This window comes from Colius striatus, chromosome 17 (assembly GCF_028858725.1).
Source record: "Colius striatus isolate bColStr4 chromosome 17, bColStr4.1.hap1, whole genome shotgun sequence".
In the NCBI taxonomy this organism is placed as follows: domain Eukaryota; kingdom Metazoa; phylum Chordata; class Aves; order Coliiformes; family Coliidae; genus Colius; species Colius striatus.
In genome coordinates this window covers 14,478,402-14,503,150 of record NC_084775.1, presented here as the reverse complement: position 1 = coordinate 14,503,150, position 24,749 = coordinate 14,478,402, and the positions used below count along the sequence as shown (strand labels likewise).

The 24,749-nt window shown below is 37.7% G+C and overlaps 2 protein-coding genes across 5 annotated transcripts in view; one reads left to right on the top strand and one right to left on the bottom strand.

The window, feature by feature from the left end:
- The window catches only part of KNTC1 (kinetochore associated 1), a 34,281-nt gene extending 24,428 nt beyond the window's left edge, over positions 1-9,853 (bottom strand). For all 3 annotated transcript variants that reach the window (XR_009819927.1, XM_062010191.1, XM_062010192.1), the window contains exons 1-23: positions 9,774-9,853; positions 9,291-9,428; positions 9,061-9,181; positions 8,593-8,708; positions 7,999-8,071; positions 7,318-7,395; positions 6,781-6,815; positions 6,459-6,569; positions 5,679-5,772; positions 5,310-5,362; positions 4,927-5,039; positions 4,167-4,221; positions 3,393-3,491; positions 2,851-2,894; positions 2,675-2,740; positions 2,513-2,588; positions 2,157-2,282; positions 1,974-2,063; positions 1,478-1,543; positions 940-1,001; positions 722-833; positions 311-454; positions 6-62 (exon numbers count right to left, since the gene is read on the bottom strand). Coding sequence is in view for 2 of the 3 variants with exons in the window: in XM_062010191.1 (XP_061866175.1) it covers positions 6-62; positions 311-454; positions 722-833; positions 940-1,001; positions 1,478-1,543; positions 1,974-2,063; positions 2,157-2,282; positions 2,513-2,588; positions 2,675-2,740; positions 2,851-2,894; positions 3,393-3,491; positions 4,167-4,221; positions 4,927-5,039; positions 5,310-5,362; positions 5,679-5,772; positions 6,459-6,569; positions 6,781-6,815; positions 7,318-7,395; positions 7,999-8,071; positions 8,593-8,708; positions 9,061-9,181; positions 9,291-9,422 (1,923 nt within the window). In the remaining variant the exon portion in view is untranslated. The remainder of the gene's footprint in view (positions 1-5; positions 63-310; positions 455-721; positions 834-939; positions 1,002-1,477; positions 1,544-1,973; positions 2,064-2,156; positions 2,283-2,512; positions 2,589-2,674; positions 2,741-2,850; positions 2,895-3,392; positions 3,492-4,166; positions 4,222-4,926; positions 5,040-5,309; positions 5,363-5,678; positions 5,773-6,458; positions 6,570-6,780; positions 6,816-7,317; positions 7,396-7,998; positions 8,072-8,592; positions 8,709-9,060; positions 9,182-9,290; positions 9,429-9,773) is intronic.
- Positions 9,854-9,999: 146 nt separating this feature from the next.
- RSRC2 (arginine and serine rich coiled-coil 2) lies at positions 10,000-24,161 on the top strand. Of its 2 annotated transcripts, none has more exons than XM_062009840.1 (10): positions 10,000-10,119; positions 13,057-13,213; positions 13,771-13,814; positions 16,361-16,551; positions 17,483-17,626; positions 21,190-21,312; positions 21,413-21,492; positions 21,971-22,203; positions 23,010-23,099; positions 23,518-24,161. In XM_062009840.1, exons 1-10 carry the CDS (start codon positions 10,114-10,116, stop codon positions 23,695-23,697), a joined length of 1,248 nt encoding a protein of 415 aa, XP_061865824.1. In that variant the 5' UTR covers positions 10,000-10,113; the 3' UTR covers positions 23,698-24,161. The 2 variants fall into 2 exon arrangements, with proteins under 2 accessions (XP_061865824.1, XP_061865825.1); XM_062009841.1 differs by lacking the exon at positions 10,000-10,119 and adding an exon at positions 14,696-14,773 and having other exon boundaries at positions 13,167-13,213; positions 16,339-16,551.
- Positions 24,162-24,749: the final 588 nt, after the last annotated feature.

The window sequence follows — 24,749 nt, the reverse complement described above, 5'->3', positions numbered from 1 at the left end:
CTTACCTTATCAGTTAACTCAAGGTTTCGAGCACCTTGTTCCAGCCATTTTGCTAGTATTTTCTGAAATAAAAACACACAAGTATATCAAGATACAAGTCTAGGTAGAGTTCTGCTATTTATTAAAGCAAAAGCTGCCATTAGAAGTTTGTTTTTAAAAGAACTATTTTAAAAAGCAAACTGTGGGGAAAAGGAACAAAGCACAGAGGAACAAGGTTCTACCATCCAAAAAAAAAAAGTCTGGAGGTTTGCCTGTGAAATCATTTCAGCCTGAAAAAAAGCACATTTTGCATTTATGAAGTCAAACTTACCTGTCCCTTTGGCACAACTCTTCTTAAGAAAGGGATCACGACATTTTTAAGCCACAAACATAGTTCCTTCAAAGGAACAGCAAAATGGATGGCATTAAGCAAGTTCTCCAGCATTTTCTCATCAAAGCTGCTTTCAAAGTCTGCCTGAAATAGTAAAGCAGAACAATTACGGATACCTGGAGGAGATATTTGTCTGATATACAAGTTTATTCCTCAATCAGAAAGAAACTCAGCCTTCTAAGGAGCTAGGTGAACAGATAACCAGTGTGGTTATAGATGAGATTCTGCCATAGACTTTTGCTTCTTTGCCAGTTGTTTCATAACTGCAAATGTCTGACTGTTAAATAAGGCTGGAAAATTTAAGAGACTTGACATTCTCATTCAATACCAGAGATGTCTGTGCCATCTCACCTGGTGCCTAAGCCACAGGTACTGTGCACAAGGTAAATTTCCTTCTTGTAGCTGCAAAATTATATTCTTGAAAATGTCTTCATTATTCAAGAACTCTGTCCAAGCAATACCACTAGAAGAGGAGGAAAAGAAACTCTGTTACTGTCACATGTCAGTATTAAATGGAATTTATTAATTTATTACATTTACTTTGAATCTTGACAAAGAAACAAACCAACCTGAATTTCTGTAGTCCAAAAGCTCCATAAAAAGTTGTAAGCCTTGCTTGAGCTTTCAATACCTGAACACAGAAAAGGGATCAAAGGTCAATATCTGGCTTACTGAAGTCATATTCCCCAGTTAAAATAACCATCAGAAGCAGAAAGAATGTAGAAAAATTAAACATTTCAGCTAATTAAGGTTGTTTAATAAAGTATTCATCAAAGATTTCAATTCTGTAAACACTTTACACTGATTCTTCTTGAAGGTGGGTGAAGCCTGTCCAGTCTCCTGTATACAATAGGACTTAATAAGGAATAAAATGGAATAGCCAAAAGCACATAAGACAGTTTTTTCCAGTTTCTGGAGCATCTCAAAATGAATCTATGTCTGAAGGAACTGCTGATTTCTGAAACCTGTCATTACTGTTGTTCTCTTTCATAGTATAAAATATAACCTTGTTTAGACTTTTAGAGTTCAATAGTGGCACAGTTTAAAAAACTCTACATTGTCATTGTTTATCATACAATACTGTGGAGCCAAGAAGTTCGTCCTCACCTCAGTTATGGATACAGGATCCCCATCAGATGATGAGGCAATGGTTCTATCGTCTTTCTTCAATACCTGAAACATATAGGAAATGGTTTGGTTGAAACTCAGTACCCGTAGAACATGCCAGAAAGTACTATACATTTAATTAAGACAGATAGTATGTATCTCTCTGAGTCTGTTTGCTAAGCCAGGAAAGACTAAAAGAATGAAAACAAAAAATGCTTTTAGTCCTGAAATGAATATTTAAAAAGACCACTTTCAAAATTAAAACCTGCTTTCTGATGTGAGAGATAAAGCTCCAAGTTCTTTTTTGCCCTTAAGCAATAGCAATAATAAGGTTAGAACATGGGTTGCTGCTTCTTTGTGTTTGGTGACATACAATTTATAATGCATTTACTTTTTGAATGACTGTAACTGGTTTGAAGATATCTTCCCTCTCAAGCTGTGCAGAAGGATGTAACAGGAATGAATGAGCATAAACAATTTAAACAAACCCCCTTACTCTGACTTTAGCGTAGTTCAACATCTCTTGAGTTGTTTCATACAGTGGCCATGGAGCATTTATGCAGTAATCCACAACAAACTGGCTGTCCTGTTTGCATAAAGAAACAATTCCAATTAATTCCAAGCTCCTCCTTAATTTTAATTACTTTATTAGAGAAAGATGGTAGAAATAAAAACATACTTGAATTTTTTGCAGATTTTCCTTGGCTTCATTCACAAGATCCAGCCAGACTTCATGACCAGAACTCCCAACAGAAGCTGAAGCCAGTTTCTCTAAAATAGTGTTTGCTTTCACTTTGTACACAAGCTGTGTCAAAACCAGAAACACAATTTTCAGTTCAGTGCAATTAAGCTTCAAGCAGACAGTCTTCAGCTGAAAACTCTACATTTTAGTTCAAGTTGCTTTGTAAGGTAACATTCCACTATAATTGTGCTACTTTTAATACCTTCTGTTGCACTATAGGGCCAGAATATTACTTAGAAGTTCAGTTACACTAAGTAGTCTCTAAATGTATTTATCAAGGATGGACGTCTTACCTCCACATCTAGTCCAAACTGAATAGCGAAATTCTCTGCTTCGGTGAATTTGTGTTTGTGAAGTAAACGACTTAGTCTAGGGGTGAAATAAAAGTATTCTGCTTCAATAGAAGTGCCAAACCACAGATAAATAATGAAATAGTGTTCCACATAAACTAGTACCTATTTTCAGGCAAGGCTTCAGTCAAACTTCTCATCACAACAATAGAAACTGGGCCTTCAGAGGGTCTGAGGATGAGAGGGAACTCTCAGTTTATCAAGTGTGAAACAACTACATATACGAGTCACATGCCAATTTATGTAATAATGATCCAGTAAGAAACAAAACATTATCTTACATCTGATGTTTTTCATGAATTCCTTCCAAGAAGTATATTGTATCCTGTAGTATACAATGACAGCAATCATTGGGTGATAAGGGAAATCAGCCATAAGAAAGCACAACTGTAATGCATTAAGTTTTTCTTAATCTAGAAAGAAACTGCTGCTTTTCCCTTTTCTTTGCTGGGGTTTGTAAATGGTTTTTAAAGCACTTTAAAACAGTAAAAGAAGTACTTCTCCCATCTAAGCTTAAATAAATCCCAAATAAATCCAGAGCACTTTACTATGCTGAGAGAACTTCAAACTTACCCAGCTTTTAGCTGTAACAGCATCAAGAACAACTGGCAGTAGTATTAAACATTGCAATAGACCTGGGCTGAGAATGAAACTGTTCAGTTTGCTGTATACTGTATCTTTTCTCAACCCTTCTGGGGACATAATTTATTCTTTCTTTGTATAGTTCCTGCAAATTGGTTCTAATCTAAGACCAATAATAATTTTACCTATTAAGACAACAATATTTCTTCAAACAACAACAAGAAAAAGAATCTAAACGTACTGTGCCAATCCCACTCTGAACAAGTGAAGAAACAACAGACACTTCCAAAGAATAGAGCAGTTGCATAGTGGGCAATGCAAAAACCATCAGACTTCTCATCTGTTAAAGAAGAGGAAAGCAAACAAACAAGTCAGAATGTTTTCTCCTCGTAGCCTTGTGAGAGTGATGTTTGCAGAATTATTCCTGGGTTCTGGATTAGATGAAAGACAGCACTTTTACCAATTTTCATGAAAAAGCAGATCTCTGCAGTTTGAGAAGGTTTAATGAAGTGTTACATGTTGCCTCTATATACAGGCCTACTGTGTGTAATCAGACAGGTTTGATTTTAAAAAATGGTATAATGTTCATCCTGACATTCTACTTTAGTTGACTCCACTACCTGTACAAGAAGGCAGATACTGACTGTAAATGGATCAGGTACTGCTCTACAGAAATCCCTGAAGGTATGTAAGACCATAGTAAATTGCTGCTCTCTCCTACCTGCCTACCATCACAAAAAAGCAAACCAACCAACCTCAAACAAGCCATAAACCCCCCAAACATTAGGGTAGTTTGCCCTGCTTGCTACTGTAAAATATTGCAAGAACCTCCCTTGCTGTATTCTGATATATGGATGGTCATGCTTCAGTTCTGACTTTGAGCTCCTAAGAATTCTGTCTGCTCCAGACATCTAGCCATCTCCTTTTCTTTTTTTATATTCTCTCCCCCCTGCTTCTTTTCCTGTGAGTGATTGGATAACAACTAGGGAACAGAACACAGATAAAGAGATGATACCTGTTTGTCATCTGGTATTGTCATGACTATCAGTTTGAGGTTGGCAAGCCCTTGCCTACAGAACAAGAAAGAGAAAAAAGAAAGCAAAATAAACTGTATAAACCTCATGTTAAAACTGGGAAATGGTCTTCCTTCTGAGATTTAGAAAATTGCTTTTTCCTTGGAACTGCTACACTTAAAAACCTTACAATGCACCCAAAACCAACAGGATTTTAGCATGTAGAGGACATACATTTAAGTTCTTACATTTTTAAGCTTTTCAAATGGATCTATTATTAGTTTTTTAAACTAGCACAGAGCAACAGAAAGGGCCAAGAGTTTTGTCTTCTAGTCTTAACTGCCATCATTTAAAAAATATTTTAACCAGTACACACAAGTCCAGATTTTGCCTCATCTACCTGCAGAGTGAAGATTCCTACTCAACTGTCTGACAGTCTAGCTTTTTTATAACATCAGACTTGTAAGCCACATTATACACTTTGAGACAAGCATTGCCTAAATGATACAGGTTATATGCAAGATTCCTTAGCAGAAACAACACATAAATGAAGAGAGAGCAGAAAGCACCAAGGTTTTCTTTGCCTACAACACACAGACAAGGATACCTACAGTCCCATTATTTTGTCCTACTGACTAGAAAGATCTCCACAAAGGTTTCTATGAATTCACTGCCACAGAAACTCAAATGTTTGTGGCACATTTCCTGTAACAACAGACTATTTTTCACATTTCAACACTGGTGCTACAATGCTTCACTTACCATATGACTGGAGAAGAATCTGACTCTGTGCTTAGAAGAAATTCTTCGACATGTATTGAAGGCCAATCGCAAATTAGAGTAAGAGAATAAACATCCCACATGCTTAAAACATTCTAGGGTTAAAGGGAAAAATAAATTGGGTATGGATTTCACATTGTCTTCATAGAAGATGTTTTTTGTCTTTGAGCAGAATATGAACACATCCCATAGTTTAAATAATGACTAGGAATAAAAAAACCTCACAGTAAAATGAAGAACCTCTGTAAATATGAGCATCTTTATTTTATAGAAACATATTTTAAAGGTATTACTTAAAAAAATGTTTTTATAAGCTGGTTCGAGAACATTGTAAAAGGAAGGCTAAACCAAACCAGTACACATACCTCTGTATCTAAAACAAACAGCAGATTGTCAAGAACTTGAAGTTTTGCTGCATCTAAAAAATATCCATAGTCACATGAAGTTATTATTTTACTTGAGAAATGTATCTGAAGCAAAAGCATTGAAAAACTACAGATGTTTAACCTCATAGAACCTCCTCCATCTGTGAGAAGTTTAGCTTAGTCAGGCTTTTGATTTAGTTAGCAATAATTTCAAAGCATATGTTTTGGCTCTACACTCTCAAAAGTGTTCCACTTAGTATATATGTTTTTACTAAAAGCAATGAAATAACCAAAACCATCTTAGTTTCTACAGTTCAATAGGAAGCTCATACTAGTCTAGAAAATGAAAAAAAACCTGCCTTTCTTTACCTTTGATCAGACTTGAATCAGCAAAACTTTGAACAGACACCAGGTTATTGGTAGCATCTACCTCCCACTTGGAGAGTACAAAATCACCTTTACCCTGTAGGAAAGGCAAAGTAAAATGGGGTTACACATTAGAAATTTGGCCATGGACAGATGTGCATCTACAATTGATCTTTAACTGATTAAAACCACTTGAATATCTGTAGAACGAACTTTATTCCAAGTTATTTGGAAAAATACTGTTTGGGTCTTTTATCTTAATTTAGCTTTTTCCTTTCTTATTTCAAGCCTGGCCTTTTCCACAGTAATTGTTACAGTGAGGATCCCCAAATAGTTTTGGCTCTTCTAAAAACAAGCTGTTTCAAAACATACACTTTCCATTCTTGCAAAACATAAAACCTGAATGAAATGTACGCTGAATATTCTGAGAAAAATTGCATTGAATTCAACAGGCTTCAGTCAATTAACTCAGAGAATTTCTTTCTAGTCCAAAACATGGCTTTTTTTTGGTTTGGTTTTGGAAGATTCTTGCCAGCCTTGGCTTTGCCTCTAAGCTCAGGGATAAGACTATAAACAACCCAGCCTGTTCAGGCTGGGAACCACAGTGATTAACTGAGAAAACTGCTTTTCCCCCATCCATCAGAACACACCAAGTTTTGAAATGACAGTAGTTGTTCCCCTACAAGAAAAAAATATGGACAGATTGCAAAACAGATAGCCTTCAAATTTACAGTGAATAGAAGACAAAATGTCTTAGAGGTAAAACACATTCTTAGTACTTACCCCAATTATCAAATGGATTTGGTTTGCTGAGTTGCTTATCACACAATTCTGACAGCCAAGGCCGTGATACTCCTCTGTGGAAATGAAAGCTGTCTTTATCTGTCCTTGTAACTTGTGTGGTGGGAGATGAAAGGAATGTAAACAAAAGGGCAAAGAAAAGAGTTATTTACACAATCAGTGGAAGAAAAACCTTGAACTGTTCACTGCCCCATGTACAGAAAAATGAATAATCACAGTTAAAATAATCACAGTTGTAACAACAGACTGGTAAGTAGCCAATGAAAGGTACAGAGCAAAGTTTTCTTACAAACCCTGCACTTACTTGCTTTGCTGTAATCATGTCCATTCTGTCAATTGCTATATTAAAAAATACATTAAAAAAAAATCAATCAGTGTTAAAAAAACATTGAAAAAAGCCACTAAATGCCATATAGGATAGTTTAATCCTAACCTGACTGAGCTGAAAAACACTTTCATGGGGTCTATATTTATCCCAGTATTGAGTTACAGAAAAATAACTAATAACTATACTTCTAGAGCATTAAACATTTAAGTTATTGCCAATATTCTTCAGTAAAGACTGGCTATAGCTTAAAATCCTGCTTCCAGAGTATTCAGTACTCTGTGTAAAGCAGTGACTTGGAGAAACATAAGCTAAAGGTATTATTGGAAGAATACAAAAGTAATGTCATTATCAGAATGAGCTGTATGTTGATTTTCTTTTTATAACAAAGTAAGATTACATAAATAATCCCAACTCAGTATCTTTTTCTCATTAGAAAGATGCATGGAAAAGAATCTTTTCATACAGCTCTTCCTGTTCCAATGGAACTCCCAAGTGGTTTGTAGACCATCCTACCTTCCTGTGTTTTTGCAAGTGGGAGACACAAAATGCAGAAGAATCCATTGTGTGTGAGAATGAACATGTGATAGACACCTAAAAAAAATCCAGTATAAATGTTTCAAACTTAGGAATTCAGTAGCCATAAAGACACTACTTGCTTATGAAAAGGGCAGTGAAATTATTGACAAAACCAAAAAGAATCTGACCAATAGATGAGGATTTTTTTAAACAAAACATTTGTCACTTTCAACAGAGAAGTTGTTTGTACATCTTAAAAGAGTTTTATTTGAAATTATGATTTCTTTATGCATCCACTAGGCTGCAAATTCTGGTTTTGTGACAAAACTACATTTAAATACATTACATGGTGATAATATGGCTGGCAGTTTATGGAAGAAAAGGAACTACTAAAATCTAAAGAAGGAGGAGAGAGGGAATCCTTCCTTTTGGAGCATTTTCATGTTTAGCACAGTCCCAAAAGAAAGAGGTATTATATCCTCATCATTGTTTTCTATGACATTAGTAAAATAACTAATGAGAACTAAATATCTTTACAGGGAAGCATTCAGAAAAGTGCATTTAATGGGTGTAATGCAAAGTAAAGCTATATCTGATTATTATTTCCCTGAGAGATATTAAAGGGGAACAAAAGCACAACAATTGAGGCAAGGGAGGGTAAAAGAATCAAATTCTTACCTGCATCTGCTTTATCTTTTTCAATAAAGAGATTTAAGTAAGTCTTTTCACTTGAAGACTTTTCAGCTAAAATCTGGAATTGAATCAATATAAAGACTATTAGATGATTATTCTGTATTTTGATAGAATCACAGAATGGTGGGGGTTGGAAGGGACCTTTAGAAATCACCTAGTCTAAGCCCACTGCTAAAGCAGGACCCACCTAGATCAGGTCACACAGGAATATGTCCAGGTATGTTTTGAAGCCCTCCAGAGAAGGAGCCTCCACACCCTCCCTGGGCAGCCTGGGCCAGGGCTCCCTCACCTCAACACTGAAACAGTTTTTCCAAAACAATCCCTCAACGAAATATCATCATTTCTAACTTGAAACTTTCCTTTCATGAAGAACTGGTTCTTGTTTATAAATGCCATTCTTAAATGCATTTTGCTTATTGTTTACTTATGGGAACAAAAGTGTCCCTTGAATCAGTTTGTTCTTACTTGTAGATGTATTAAAAACACAAGAATGTTTGTGTTTGAATATTTAGAAGAAAGGAAAAAAAACCACTCAAGAAATTCTGAGAAGGCAAAACTAAAATAGAAAAATTACTGTACCTTAGTTAGCAAGGTTTGTTTTGATGGTATATGGATAAGATGGAAATTGCCACTTCTCTCACCAACCACAAGAAATTGCTTTTCTTGACACATACCAACTACATCCACATTAGTATCTGAAAAGTTCCATGCAAAGTGTTAGATGTTAAGGTTTGTTTTTAATAGTCCTTCACATTTGAAACAAGGGAAGTGGACAGTTCAGCATCCCAGATCTCTTTGAAATAATTTATTTTGATGAAACAAACTGGTTTTGTTATCCATTATTCCTAATTCAGTAGGAATTGTAGAGAAGCACTTAGTTAATTGTGTATAGAACCAGACATCATTCTTTTATTATTTATTACAATACTTCCTTTTACAGGCTAGTAGGATATGCAAGATACTTGCTGTATTTTCCTGTACAAACCTAACATATATACTTTAAAAGTCAGTTTAGCTTCCTGTGGTATCCCAAAGAAATTAACATACCAAACTGAATGTGCATCTGAAGAGACTGGCCAGAACTGTCAAGAAGTGTCACTGATCTGTCAACAACAATAATACTGCCATCCCTTGAGCTGCATGCAGACAACTGTGGATTAACAGAGACCTAAGAAGAAAAAAGGGTTTTGTATATCATAACTGAAACCCTTTAGGAAATATGACTAATGAACTCTGGTAATTATTAAGACAAAGAACACAGCTTTGGTAAATGCTACCTTTTCTGAAGATGTGATTTGAAGTAGTGTATCCACTTGGTACAACGCAGTTCCACACTCGTGTCCTAAACCTACGGGGAGCTGCTCACACCTTGTGTCATCAACTGTAAGAAGTTCAATATCGTTCCACATGTTTACCTGTGATAAACATTTAAGGAACACGCTGTAAAACAAACAGCTTCGAAAACGGCCTATGATCGCGAACAAATTATTGATTTCCTGACTCGATCGTGACTGTGTGTGTAGGAGGAGGGGTCGCACATAAGTCTCATACAGGTAAATGTAGAAAAGACAAAGTCGCAGGAGGAACGCGGCTCGGAGCCGGTGTCCCCAGTGGGCCCCGCCGGATGCGACTTGGCGAGAACAGGTTTCGCACACGGAGCTGAAGGAAAATCAGTGCCGGAGAGCCCTCCCCACTACGCAGAGAACACCCCTGCCCGCAGAGAACACCCCTGCCCGCAGAGACCGCGAGTCACTCCCCACCTCCTGCCCCCGGCCCTGGGGACAAGCCCGTTCCGCGCTCCCTCAGCCGCCTCAACCTTTCAAATTGGCGGGAGTCTGGGCTCCCGCTACGGGTCGCAGCCTGGGGACAAAATGACTCCAAAAGCGCACGGAGCCGTTGCTAAGACACCGCGTAACCCGTCTCCGCCCCCAGCGTGCACCGCGGCCGCCTCTCAGCCTGCTGCAGGCCCCGCCCCGCGTTCCATCCGGGCGCCTGAGGGGACGGTGAGGGCGGGGCGCGGCGCCTCGGTTCGGGAGCGCAGCGGCTGTGGTTGCGTGGGAGCGCTTGTGAGGAGTCCAGGGGTGGCGACGTCCTCCGGCCATGGCGGTGAGTGGCGTTGGCCGCCGTTTTCTCGTTCAGGGGAGCGGAATCGGGAAGGGGGCTGCCGCGGGGCGGGAGGGAAGAGCGTGTGAGGCGGGGAGGGCTGGGTCGGGAGGCAGTGTGCGCGGAGACACAAAATGGCGCCCGCCGCTCTCTCGCTTGCCGGCGCCATGATGGGCCTCGGGAAGGGGGTGGCCGCTTTTCACCCATTACTTCTCCCCCTGTTTCCAGAAGTTTCTATTTTACTTCTCTAGCCTTGAAGAGAAGCCAAGAGGTCTTGTGGCCAAGAGTCTGTCATTTCCCGGCCGAGGAGGGCATTGGACGGGTTATGGGAGCGGCTGTTTTTCGTAGGGAATGTGGGGCGCAGGTTCTGTGGGAATGGAGGAAAAGAGGGTCGTTTTGTGTGCGTAGCTCTTTCCATCCTGTTACTTTTCTTTTGTGTTTCGTTATAGGACTGCTATTTTAATCATCTTTTTGTACTGAGTGATTAACTATTTACCCCCCAGCCCTCCGGTTTTTATCGTTAATACCTAAACGCCTTTACTGTACTTACCACTGTACGTTATAGTCATACGCGGCCTAAGAATGTCGTTTCAGTTTCTCTTAAAATTTGTCTGTAACACATATGAGTGTTTGTCCCATAACTCAGTTGAAGAATCAGTAAGAGTAGTCATCAAACCTGATTTGTTCAGTTTTCTTTCCAAAGTTATTAAACAGTCTTCAGTGCCAAAAAACCCTCAAACCAAACAAGCCTGCCTCCAAAGAGATAAAACTCTTCAAAGTTGACTTTGAGTACATTGTGGTGCTTAATCAGATATTTTAAGTTCTCATTGTGAACGTTTGATAGTGGTGAAACAGAACAAGAGGATCATAAACTTCTGGAGAAAATGAATCTTTTTATTTAATGCTGCCTTTCTGGTTTATGTAATTTAACCTGTTAAAAAGAGATAATTTTATTTTCTGTAAAAGGATTTTGAGAATTATGGGCTTGTACTTTTGTACTTGGATTATAAGTTCCTTTAAGCTAGTCATGAGAGGCTTGTTTAGTGAAACCATGAGACTGTGGCCAATCCACATGTACTTTAAGAACTGAGAATAGTCTCGCCATCTATCTTACTGTCTGGTTTTGAAGAGTCAAGAGGTTTCTGTAAGGTGCAGTGCACAAGGACATTAATAGACAAGAATGTGTGTAAATGAGACCGATAGCCTTGGAAAATGTGTTAGGGGGCTCAATTTCAGTTTGCTGTTATGGTAAAAACACAGTTAACTTTGACTATTACTAGATATTCTTCTTATCTTTCTCAAGTAACTTCAAAATATCAACTTATAGAAATCTCAAAATGCCCTTTGAACTTCTGGCTGGGTTTTTTTTTTTTTTTAACCTTAGATGAAGGAGGGAGGGACTGAATAGAAGGGGAAGAACTGTAGCTAAGCAGATGACAGATGTGGAAAGCCAAAGATCATAATAGCCAAGATGATAAATAGGGGAATAAATTCCTACTCTTTATCTAGTCTTCTAAAATTTTTGAGATGATGGGTGGTGTATCGATAGTGTTCAGAAATGTCACTGAGACTACGGTTAAAGCTCTGCTGCAGACACAGTCAGAAGAGGTCAGTGCCCTTGTCCATATGCTGGTGTGTTTCGATCTAGATACTGGTATACATACATGCAAATGGACAAGTTAACAGATGCTTTCTGTCTTAAAAAGAAATTTTACTATAAACCTATCCATGTAGATGTAAATAATTAAAGAATTTGGTGGACTAAACAATAGTGGTTGAAATAGAAATCCAAAGACTTGCATGTATAAGACAGTCTACCTTTAGTACACAACATACTCATTACAGTCTCTAGTATACGTTGTCATTGAAAAACCAACTACTTTGTTTTCAAAGTGATGAATATAAATTAGCATTTGAGACGTTTCACGTGCCATGTTCAGTTTGCATTTAAAACTGTGGCTGGTAGAAAACTATACAAGTTTGAGTCCTCTGCTACATTGTCTTTATGAACAGCATTTCTGGGCCAAATCGTATCCTTAGTAAACTCTTCTGCAACTGTGGGATTTATTTATGACTTCCATGTAGGATCAGAACAAGAGATCAATGAATCTATAAAGGCATAAAACACACCTTTTCAGTTTGTACTTGTTCATTTCTGGTCCTTTCATTACACTGTATGCACCTAATTCTCTCAGCAATGACTCTTAAAAACAGTCTTGACTACACAAGATAAGTTTCTGAGTTTAATCCTCCTAGGTCGAGGTTTAGAAGGGATGGAGGCAATTTCTTGTTGTCTGTCATCTAAGAAAAATTGTGGTACAGATATTGTTGGGACAGGTGAATGTGTCCTGTATGTTCTCTCATACAAGTACACATTCACATAGAGATAGTATTTTCCTTATTCATATCACTAAACATTAAAGCAATATACTCCTTTCATTTATCTTCAGAGTTCACTCTGTATTTCAAAATACTGTGGGGGATTTTGTGCTATGCCTTTGTAATGCTCTAACCTGTGAGGTGCCTTAAATGTGTTGGGACAGTATTGACTTTTACCTTTTAACTTTCACATGACTAAAATTACATAATTAACTTACTACACCACCATTTAGAGAAAACTCTGGGTCAGAGTTCAGTCTTACTCTTCCCGTGCACTTCTGAGAATTTCAGTAAGGTGCAGTCTAATGTAGTGGCAGAGCAAAATGTTACTATTTATATTATTTCTCCTTAATAAAGTCTTGGAAAATCAATTTGTATGCAGTTACATGGTTCACTGCAAGTCTATCACACTATTTCCTAACTAGTGATGGGATAGTCACTCATGAGATTAGCTTTACAGACAATTTTAAGCATGTCTTCAGAGGAAATACTCAGTACATAGTTTTTCTTGGTTTTAAGTCCCAAGTGTTTGAGTTTTAAGCATTCTGTCTTCATATGTAGGGTAGTGATACAGAACGAGATGGAGTAGCCCCAGAAAAGTCCACTCCAGAAAGAGAGAAGAAGAAAGAGCAATCAGATGCCTCCAGTTCACCCAGAACATCAAAGCATCATTATTCAAGATCACGCTCACGGTCAAGAGAAAGAAGACGGAAGTCAGGTATGGCCTTCATATAAGTAAAGGTGTTTAGTGTGTGCTGTGTGCTTGTAGAACTGAAATGACTGTAAAACAGTTTTGGAAAAAATAAATACACAGACTTAGCTCTGGTAGAATTGGGGGAAAAATTGAGCTAGTAATTTTGGTTTTGTCTGAAATGTGCTATATTGAAACTTTCAGTTTTAATGGTGTCAGTGTTTGAGGAAGTACAGAGAAAGAACACTGAACAGAAAACCGTAGTACTCTGTCTTCATTTTAATAAAGATACACTTAGATAGGCATCCTTTTCTGTGGTTGTAACAAAACTAAGGTTACCTGTCTGAAGAATGTGACTGGAGTTTGACATGGGCTGTTTATTCACTGTTGGAGCTTAAATAAATGCAAACAAAGAGCTGGAAATAGCTAGTTTGCTTTCCACACTAACTATTTGAATAGTGCTGTTTGTTTTTTAAATATCTATTATTGATTTTGGGGAGTGGAATAACTGAAAGGAATTAAAAAGATTATAGTCAGATGATGTCTTTCGCTTGGTAAATAAAAATAAATGTTTTCTTCTACAGATACTGAAGGAAGAAAACACAGAAGCCGAAGCAGAAGCAAAGAGGTAATTAACACTTTGTAGTGTTTAGGTAATTTTACAATACTTCTTATAAAAGTATCTTGTAGTAATGCACATATGTGTAAACCTATAGAAATGACTTTATGGTAAGTACATTGAAATTGGAAACTTTAAGCTTAATATGGAGATCCTTTCATAGTGAAGCATGATTGCAGCCTTCATATTGACAAGGTAATAGTTTGCTAGAAAAATGTTTTCAGAAACTAGTAACTTAATTTCTTTTCTTTTCTTTTTTTTTTTTTTTGTGGAAACAGCCAAAAGAAAGAATTCATATGGAGAAGTAGAATGGTGTTCTTGATGATTTTAACAGAGCTTCCATTAACTAAAAGCCTTGAGTGACTTTATTCCTGGCCAATGTTCAGGACTTTCAATTAAACTTACCAATCTACTTAAGTATATTAAAAATAATTCCCCACCTGACCGAGGTCTGTTTATTGCATTCTTTAGTTGGAAAGACTGTCATAGCTTGGCAGACAAGCTGAGTCAGATGGAGACATGACAGTAGCAGAAAAAATGTCAGAGGACTGTCTCTTTTTTAAATAAATGTGTGTGTGTATCTAGGGGAGTGAGAAGCGACAGCATCAGTCATATCATATGAATAACTGGCTTACCAGCGAAGAAATGAGGCAAACCAGGAGCATCAAAATAGTCACAAAGAAACTTAAGCCACATGGGGCAATAGCAGGCTGGGTCAGATGAGGGACTTTTAACCCAGGTCAGGAACTTCTCTTTCCCTCATTCCAATGGAAGCTCTGTTTGGAGAGAAAAAAAAAAGAGGAAAAGAAAAATAATCTAGGAGAGTTTTTGTGAAATTGAATATATTGTTTAGTTCACATGATAACATTTCTATAATAAATCATACTCAGCGTGCTAATGCGCGAAGAGACTGAACTGAAGACGCTGCAGACTCAGATAGCAAAATTATAAGCCTACTTCATGATAAGGTAACTATTAGTCATTCAAACTCATATTTCCCTTAAAAATATCTTGAATCCGTTATGGGATGTAATGGTGGTTTATTAGTGTGTGCCTGGAAGACGGGATTTTAAAAGACATGAAACTTTTTTGAAGTGATATTTCTTTTTAAGTCCTTACTTAAAATGATGTCCAGTGATTTGCCATGCTGTTTGGTCTAATCTTACACAGTTTATTTAGCAATTGCTAAGTTTCACAGAGTGAACAAATGAGGAATACTATCCTACAGTAGATTTTGCCGTTTACATTCATTTACAAAATTAAGCCCTTTGTAGACTAAGTGCTGAATATTAGTAATTCTTTTTAATATGTATATCAGAACAACTACATATATAAATACAGAACATTATTGTACAGATAACATCTCAAACTTTGAATGTGTTTTTTTGTAGCATAAGGAGTTAATAAAATACTGTAAAACCAGGAAAGATACAAAGCATTATTATGAACTACACTGAAATATATTTTGAAGTCAATATATATTAATGAGCTAGAAAGGCTTGGATAAGTGAGTGTAAGCTTATTATAGCATCTCTTCCAGACTTGTTTCTTTCGAGAGATATTTATGATTATAGGAAAGATTTTTTTGACTAGTTAACAAGCTTAGATAAAGAAAAAAAACCTCTGAAGAATTTAGTTTTAGTCTAAAATGAACGTATTGTGCTTAAGATGTGACTTGGAAGAAAATGTTATTTAAATGTAAGACTTAAATATTCTTTTGTGATAGACAGATTTGAAAATAAGCTGGATATATTAAGGAAAGGTGTTGATGTCATGACTTAGTCTCTAAGGAAAACACTGGCAAAAATCAGGCCTGACCTTGCAAAGTATTTTTGGCATTGCGGCTATAAAAAGGAATCTTTTTTTAAGAGGCACTGCAGGAAGAGATTGTGATGTGGTGGAGCAGCATATCTTTAACTTAAAACTACTGTGAGAGGTCTCAATGATGCATATTAGTTTTAAATACTAAAAATGGGATGTCAACCATGGAACTTAGTACTTTCTTTTTAAAAGATTTTTGGAAGTTACTGAAGAGAGTTCTACTCTAAAAATTAATTATCTAATGGCTAGGGAATTGTTTTACTTCTAAAAGCAAGATGATGTATGTCTGCAATTACGTATGGATTTTAGTAACTTTCTACATGTTAGACTTAGGCAAAAACTAAATATTCACTACAAATAAGTGTGAGTGTGTATATGCATATTCATAAATCGTCAAGTACTTACAGATAGATACTATATGTTTGGAAAGGAGACAATAATAACGTTTGTTCTTGTTAGAATACTGTGAGCTCTTACATGGAAACACTGTAAGAATACCTTGATGCTTTAGAAATCCTTTAGACAGTGGGGAGGGGAAAGGGGGAAAAATTATAGAGTGCATTTGCAACTGAGTATTTGGTGGCATTAGGTAAAATAGCCATCACTCATGATTGAGTCACACTCCTAAGGTTACTAATGTTGCATCACAACTTATCATTTTTATCTTCTGATACCCATACTAACTCTCTTTGTTGCACTATTTTCCTGAAAGAACCAACTTCTTCTTAAAACAGGCAAGAAGACATGAATCCAAAGAGAAGTCCTCCAAGAAGCACAAATCTGAAGACCACAATGACAAAGAACATTCTTCTGACAAGGGAAGAGATAGCCTAAATTCATCTGAAAATGGTGAGGATAGACATAAACGCAAAGAGAGAAAAGCATCAAGAGGGAGAAGTCATTCAAGATCCAGGTCACGTGAAAGGTAAGTTGATTGATATGCTGATTTTTTTTCTAAGTGCCTGTGTTTGGAATTTGTGTAGACTTCTGAAATACAGCTCCATTGTATTACTATATTGTGTTGATTTATATTGCATGCTTGAGTTTTCAGTGGACAGTATGCTTTCTGCTACTTGGGTTTTTTCAGATCGGTTCTGAGTAAAAGAACAAAATACCTGTCTTGTATTTGTAATTAGTACACAGAGTATAGAAAGTTTATGAACAGAGTGTATGAAATGTTCCCCATCGTTAGTGACGAGAAGAAAATATACTGTAACAATTTTGTGACTTTTTACTTCCTAAATCAAGAGCTTACCCAGAGATGGTGCTGTCTGAGCCTTCTTGCATAGTAGGCCACTTGGCACACTGGCATGATAGGAGAACTGCTTGAGACAAAGAGGTTGCTACCAACAGAATTTTTCAGCCAGCTCTGCTCATAGCTGAAAGATCTGTAGCAAACATGATAGCAAGGAACAAGCTTCTGCTAATGATACGCTGAGGGACTGTGTACTTTGGCCGTCTTTTTCCCTGAGGTATTGCAATGCCATGGGGAGGAGAGATTTATTGCCTCAGGTTGAAGACTCCTGCATCAGATTAATTTGGCCTTGTGTTTGTTTGAGATGACACTTTAATGAACAACTGAAAATAGCTATACTAATGAGTGTGTGTGTTTGTGTAAACTGCCTAACTCACTTGTCTCTTGTGGCTGGTAGCAGTGTTTGTTTCCTTTCCCATTTCACCTGCAAGTCTTACAGCTTAAACTGTTCCAGGCATAAACTTCTGTGTGTAGTTTGTGATCTCCCCACCCTGCCTGATACATTTTTGCCCTGTGGTAATGGACCTGAATGTTCAGTCCTTGAGTGGAAGCTGAATTTAAACATGAGAATGTATGTAAAAATCTGGGACATGTGTTTCAGACGTCATCGTAGTAGAAGTCGTGATAGGAAAAAATCCCGATCTCGCAGCAGAGAGAGAAAACGGCGTGTGAGATCTCGCTCTAGATCAAGATCTAGACACAGACATAGAAGTAGAAGTAAAAGCAGAACTAGGAGTAGAAGCAGGTAAGTGTAAACTTCCATGTAAGCTAGTGATGCTATAAAAGAATGATGAGTTTGACAGTTAATGTCTGTTTAATGTGACTAAATGGCTTTAGCTTTATTTTTCAGCTGTATTGATAACAATGCGTTGAGGACTGGGTAGTTTTTGTACACTTACAGAAATGTTTGTCTCAGACGGTGCCTCAGATTCTTGTCTTTTCATAGTGTGACTTCATGTTAGCAATTAGACAACACTAACTAGTTATTTAATGACTGTCTTATAAACCAACCATTTAGATCTTTAGACTGATAAAATAGAAGAAAAAACCCTTATTTTAAACAGTAATGCTTTCCATTTCAATCTCCTTGTGGCTTCTTATGCCACAACTGATTTTACTATTTACAGAATAAGAACAGTTAACCTTTCCATGTGTGTGATACAAGAGTAGTGTGGTGGGCAAAACACTACTTCGAAAATACTTGTGTTTATTTTGTTTTCTTTGTGTATGTAGCATAAAAGGGAAGTTTTAACTGCGAATCGTTGTCAGAGCAGATACACTGACAAGAGGCTAATCCTGAGCAGATCCACAAAGTTCACTTAATTTTTTTCTGTGAAGTGGCAGAGTGTGGTGTTAAGGTGAATTTTGAGTCAGGTGGACTTTGTTCGGATTGTACTATTCTGTGTTAGTGATTTCCAACTCTCAAGTTCAGCATTAGAATATTTATTGTGTTTTCTCCCTGTCTTGGGTACTTCCATTTCTTCCTGAAACTTAAAATCTAGAAGCACAGACTGAAATGCTCTAGCTAGACATGCGTATTGGCTTATTCTGTGTTGGTCTGACAGAGCTGAGATCCATGCCTCCCTTGGAACACATTGAGGTTTTCCAGTACTGGTGAACCATTTGGTATTTTGGTGTAGTTAGGAGTGTGTTTGTACATGTGACCTTTGCGATCTTAATGCCCTGCAGGGTTTTCTGAATAAACTGAAGTACTACTTAATGACTGCTACAGTTGTGTATTTTCCTTCCTTTTTGTAAGTAAAACAAGTGGATTGAATACAAGTTAGTGTCCCTTTGGAGAAAGTGTTGCCAGTATTCCAGTTCATTTAGTGGTACTTTCACTAGAGTGTTTTAAATTGCATATTTAAATGGTGTAGAAGTTGGTTGTGGCTACTCAACTTTATGGTGGATTGTTGGAGGATTAAGAATCTTGTGTATCTTAAGCATACTTGTGTAATGCTACATCACTTGTGAAACTGTTAAGAAGACTTACCTTTCTGAAGAACTAGTTGAATTGCATGGTTTGTGCTTTATTTTGGTACACACTTCCCACTAAACTTTCAGCTGAAGAGAGCTGGGTCATCAATGGTGTACATGTTAATTGCATTTCATGATGTTGAAGCCACCTTCAGTGTGATGTGTAAGGCTTCAGTTCCCCATTATTTCCAGTTATTATAGATGGTATGCACTTACAGTTTTTAAATACCTTTGAACATTTTGTGTGTAATGAAAAGCCACATCCTAGAACAGATTTTTGCCTCTGCATTGGAATTTGAATTACCTGAAACAGAACCCAAAACACTGGAACTAAAACAGATAGTCATAGCTTAGGAATTTCTTCAACCAGAAACATGGCTTGTTAAATAGTGATTGACGTACTTAAAAGAAATGGATTCCTATCAGTACTGTTTTTGTTTTGCAAATCCTAGAGAGGGAAAATAAGTTAGGCAGTAGTCTTTTTTTAACAGTATCTAGGACATTTTTCAAGTTTTGGGCTTAGATGAAGTCTTTGGAAAGAATTATGGGGCAAACCTCAAGAAAAATTCTTCACAAGCCAGATAAAGATTATGTGGCAGCCTGCCCTGTCAAAACTGAACTGTGAAATTAATTCCCTTATCGATGGAATGAAATATTCCTCGTGTTACAGTTAACAGGCTTTGACAAGCAGTTGTAACTAGTAGGCCTGGACGTTCTTTTGATGGTTCATTGCTTTATCTTAAGCACAGGTTTACAAGTCACCTATCCTCACTAGCATTTAAACTAATCCTTCTGTGAGCATGTAGACCCTCCTGGCAGTTCTTTTGTGGCATTGCTCTGATTAATTGCTAGGTGGAGAACTTGACACCATCTACTTGTTTCAAATGGAAATACTTAAATACAAAAGCTCAAATATTTATTTCCTTGGTTTACCAGTGCAGTAAAGCATCAGACCAAAGACAAGACCAAACTACAATAGTCAGCACGGGGAAAATGAAGGTATCTTTGAAACATGCATTACATCTTATCTCAGGAATGCAGATCTGTCACTTCCCAGTGCCTGAATCTGCATCTTGTCATCTTCTATGAAAAGATAAGTCTTGCCTCCTTTGTATTCTACCAGATTTGTCATGTAAACAAGGATCTCTTTGTAACTTCAGTCTGTGTTTCATGATGCTTGTAGTTGCTGCCCAAGTTGCAAACAGAAGACCCCAATATCTGAATGCCATTTGCAGTGGCTGCTGTCACATTAGCTATTATCTCAAATGATTGGTAATAACAGTTAAGTATAAAATTGCAGAAACATCTTTGTGCATCTCAGCTTACTGTTTATGGCAAATCTGGGAAAATGTGAGCAATAGCTCCTGTAATTTAAGCTCTGCTGGACACTTTAAGTATCTGTGACATCTTTTTTTAAAGTATCAGTGTCAGAGGTTCAAAACAGGGATAAACCCTTAAGTCTTATAATGTAGATATCAGTGATCCTGGCAAGGAGAAATACTGCTAATAGTACTTCAGATGTGTCTTTTGAGCAGCTGTTGCTTAGATGAGACTAGATGCGTATGCCATAAGAGCAACTTCAACTTGCAAGGAATTGGGGAGGAGGCTACTAAAGGAGAATTGAACTGGATATTGTGGCATTTTGCTTAAAAATACATTTTAACTGGACTGCTTTTCAGATTGACAGGCTCCAGATAATGTCTGTTTCATAGTTCTCTACACAGCACTGTCCTTCTCAAGAGCAAACCCAAGGCAAATCCTATGTGGTTAAACCAGCTCTCCCATTTAGCTTGATAGCCTCCCTCAGACAGTTGTCCAAAGCCCATTTAGTAAAGAGTGTACAGAGGAGAAATAATTTCTCCAAGTACTTTTCAAGTTTTGAAATTGAGCCTCTTCAAAATGCTCATTTGAAACAGAACTTCAGTGGTGTGAGATCTTTTATGGTTTTAAAGTGTTCTTGCACCTTGATTCACTTCACAGTTTTGCAGTTGTCTTCATGGTAAAGTTATGCCATGTTTTTTGTTGCTAGGTTTTAGAAGAAAAGTCTCTAGACCAGATCTGTGTTCTAAACACTAAGTATAAGAGGGTAAATGAGTACCCAGAATTACGCTTCTGTAGTATCTTTGCAGTTGGAAATCTTCAGTTTTAGCTCTTCTTACAAGGCAGTTGTGACTGTTACATGGTCCTGGTGTAATCTCTGTGAAAGCTGTTCTTGAGAGCACTCCAAATGAATCATTAAACTATTTCAGAGCTGTGATGGAGTACTTTATGAAAAGTTAAGGTATAAATGTACCTTCATTGTTTTAGCAAGTCTGTTAAATTTGATTACAGAGAGCGAAAGAAGAGAATTGAAAAGCCACGAAGGTTCAGCAGGAGTCACAGCCGAAGCCCAAGTCCACCACCTTTTCGGGGGCGAAATACAGCTATGGATGCCCAGGAAGCATTAGCCAGAAGGTCAGAAATCATCGCTATTGTAATGATACATGACGTAAAGAAGTTACTGCTGTTGATTTTGCATGTCTGAATATTGCTGTTCTTGTGTACTTACTTCTAGACTGGAAAGAGCAAAGAAACTGCAAGAACAGAGAGAGAAAGAAATGGTTGAAAAACAGAAGCAACAGGAAATGGCTGCAGGTAGATCCAAGTACATTACATTAATTCCTAGTGTGAGTGGAATGTAGTGCAGGATTATGTGCTGAGTGTTGCAGTCCTGTCCAACAGATCTGCAGGTTGTCTTCGTGTAATTGTCAGTTTTACTTGTGTATTAGAACTAGAGGATGTTTAAAAACTAACCAAAGTAAGCACACAAATATAAAACCCTAAAAAAAACAATAAAAAATGTTGTATGTTATGTGGGGAAATGATGGTCCTTGGTTTTCAGCATCACTAAGGAGGAGTTTGAAAGCTATTATCAGCTCGAGATATTTAGAAGCACAAAGTACTTCAGTTTCACTTCTGGGGACTTATTTCTTAGAACATGTATCATGCATATATTAGTCAGACATTTTCATCAGAAATAAGTTATTTAGTGGATGGGGTTTTTATGGGTGTTTTTGTTTTGTTCTAAATCCTGAACTTACTGTCTGATAGCAGTTTACTTTTTTTTCTTCAGCTGCTGCAGCTACAGGAGGTTCTGTTATTAACGTGGCTGCTCTTCTGGCATCGGGAACACAAGTAACTCCTCAAATAGCAATGGCAGCTCAAATGGCAGCACTACAAGCAAAAGCACTAGCAGAGACTGGAATAGCTGTACCTAGCTATTACAACCCAGCAGCAGTGAATCCAATGAAATTTGCTGAGCAGGAGAAAAAGCGGAAGATGCTTTGGCAAGGCAAAAAGGAAGGGGTAACGTTACATTTTTAACCTTCATGAAACTTGTTTGGAAACACCTTGCACTTGCTTGTTAGTGCTGTTTCCATCAAAATTACTTTCATATTTGTTACAAAATTTCCCTACTGCCAGCAGCACAAGGTAAAACTTCAAGAGTGAAGGAACAATGTATCAATAGACCTTCAATAACAAATGGATGTCAGGAAAACTAATATCATAAAACTGAAGAGATGTGATTGTATCTTTAATGTTACTTTTGTCAGGTTGCCTGTAAATTAAATTGCAATTAAATATCATATACAGGAAGGTATCTTATTACTGAAAAGAGATGGCTAAGCTATAGAAACACTAATTGACCACTCTTTTCTGTGGCTGTAGAGGTTTTTGATTTGATCATATGCTGTCCAATTCCAGATGTTAAAACCAAGTCTGCAGACCTTGTTAGTAACTTGTCATCAGTAAATACAAATAACCCTTTAGAGTCTTCTGCTGTGTCAAAAATGCTCTTGCATGAAATGAAGTATAAGTCACTAAATTAAAAAGGCTCATGTGGTGGTTTTCAGAAAGTTAATGGATTTTTGCAGCAGGTTTTGCCTGCTGATACTGGTTCTGAAACCAGTGGTTATAGACTTCCCTCAGAGTTTCTCTGAGGGTGCTGCAGGAATGTGAGATGTGACTTGGAAACCTCTTGCTTCCAGCTGTGCCAGCACTGTACCGTGGGCTCATTTTTAGTACTGCTTTTTTGCTTGCTACTGTGTCATGCTATTAATGGAAATTTTCATTAAAAGGTGATACATCTCTCTTTTTTTAAACTTGAACAGGATAAATCACAGTCTGCAGAAATATGGGAAAAACTAAATTTTGGAAACAAGGACCAAAATGTCAAGTTCAGAAAGCTGATGGGCATTAAGGTAAAGAGCTCTCCACGTGTCATTATGCTGCTTGTTAATTGTAGAATTTTTTAAAGTGTACTTTAACCAGTGAAGATGTTAACATGCTACTACCTGGTGTAGTTAAGACCTTACTAAAGTTCCCAAGCAGCATCCAATTCTGAATTCAGTTAAAACTCCAGAATTTCAGTATGTGGTCACTGTAAGCAGTTGTTAGCTGCAGACATTTATTTGAAGGCATTAGAGAAAAGATCTGAATAAAGGCCTCTACATGTGTTTCTTGTCAGCTAGAGGAAAACTACACTAGAATACTGCAGCAAGGAAACAAAGTGCTTGAATTCTTACTGTGGTTTGAGGGAGGGGGGAGTGTTAGGTTTAGGCCACCTGGGGTGTATGAGCACCTTGCTTCCTGCACTGCTAACATCTGTTTACTCTCTAGAGTGAGGATGAAGCTGGCTGCAGTTCCGTGGATGAAGAGAGTTACAAAACACTGAAACAACAGGAAGAGGTTTTCAGAAATCTAGATGCACAGTATGAGATGGCAAGATCACAGACTCACACACAAAGAGGAATGGGATTGGGCTTTACATCTTCGATGCGAGGAATGGATGCAGTTTGAGAACAAACAAAAAAGCCCTTTTAAAGTTTGGGACTGCGGAAGGTTCTTGTTAAAATGTTGGGTCCTTGTTCACCAAAAAGCTGGCATTCTGGCTTGCATGGGTGTTGCATTGACTTTAATTTATTGAAAAATACAATTTTTTTGTAAATATCAGAGCAGTGATACTGGTGTTAGTGTTGTAATCAGGTTATACCCACTTCCATTAAACTTGACAGAACTCTGGAAGGACAGTATTTTTTAGTTAAAAGTTCTACTTTTCAAACCAAGCAGCAGATGGGAGAAACTCATACATGGATATTTCGTGTCCACTGTCTTGTGTACTTTTGTACTTTAACCTTGTACAGTTATTTCCAGTTCTTGAAACATGAAAGAAACCTTGTGTAGATGTTATTTAGCGGTCTGGGCCAATAGGCACATAATCCAGTGCAAAAAAACCTGGTTAATAAAGACATTTTTTTCTCTAAGATCTTTATGTTAATTACGTTGTCTTTTGGGCCAAACTCTTACAGAAGAGATGGCAGGAAGACTGTGGAAGTCAGAGTGGGGTTTTGTGCTCTGCTCATTTAAATTTTCCTGAGCTGAGGCTTCCCAGCATTTCTCACCCAGGAACTCAATGGCTGATGAGTTTTGTCAATTTGATTCTTGTGCATTGCAGGAGGGAGAGTGGGATAACCACCCTCAGGCAGAAAGGTACAATGTTGAATCCCCTTGCTCATACTTAACACACTTTCCAGTACTTTTAAGCACTTTTTGTAGCAGATGATACAAGCTTTTGCAGGCATGCCTGCACCTGAGGCTGTTCCCTCTGTGCCTCAGCAGGAGCAGCGCTCCTTTCTGGAGCGGGATGCAGACAGCCTACTTACAAACACTTTTCTCCTGCATCCTGCTGTTGCTGCGCTCTTTTTCTCCCTTCTCAGCAGAGGAACTGAAGAAAACCCCCACCCCAGTCAGGCGGAGGAGCCGGTTGCTGCAGCTTGAACTCCCGTCTCCCATTTTGGGGACGCGTCTCCTCCGCAGCCTCCCCGTCCCGGCGTGCTCTGCGCCGCCGCCAG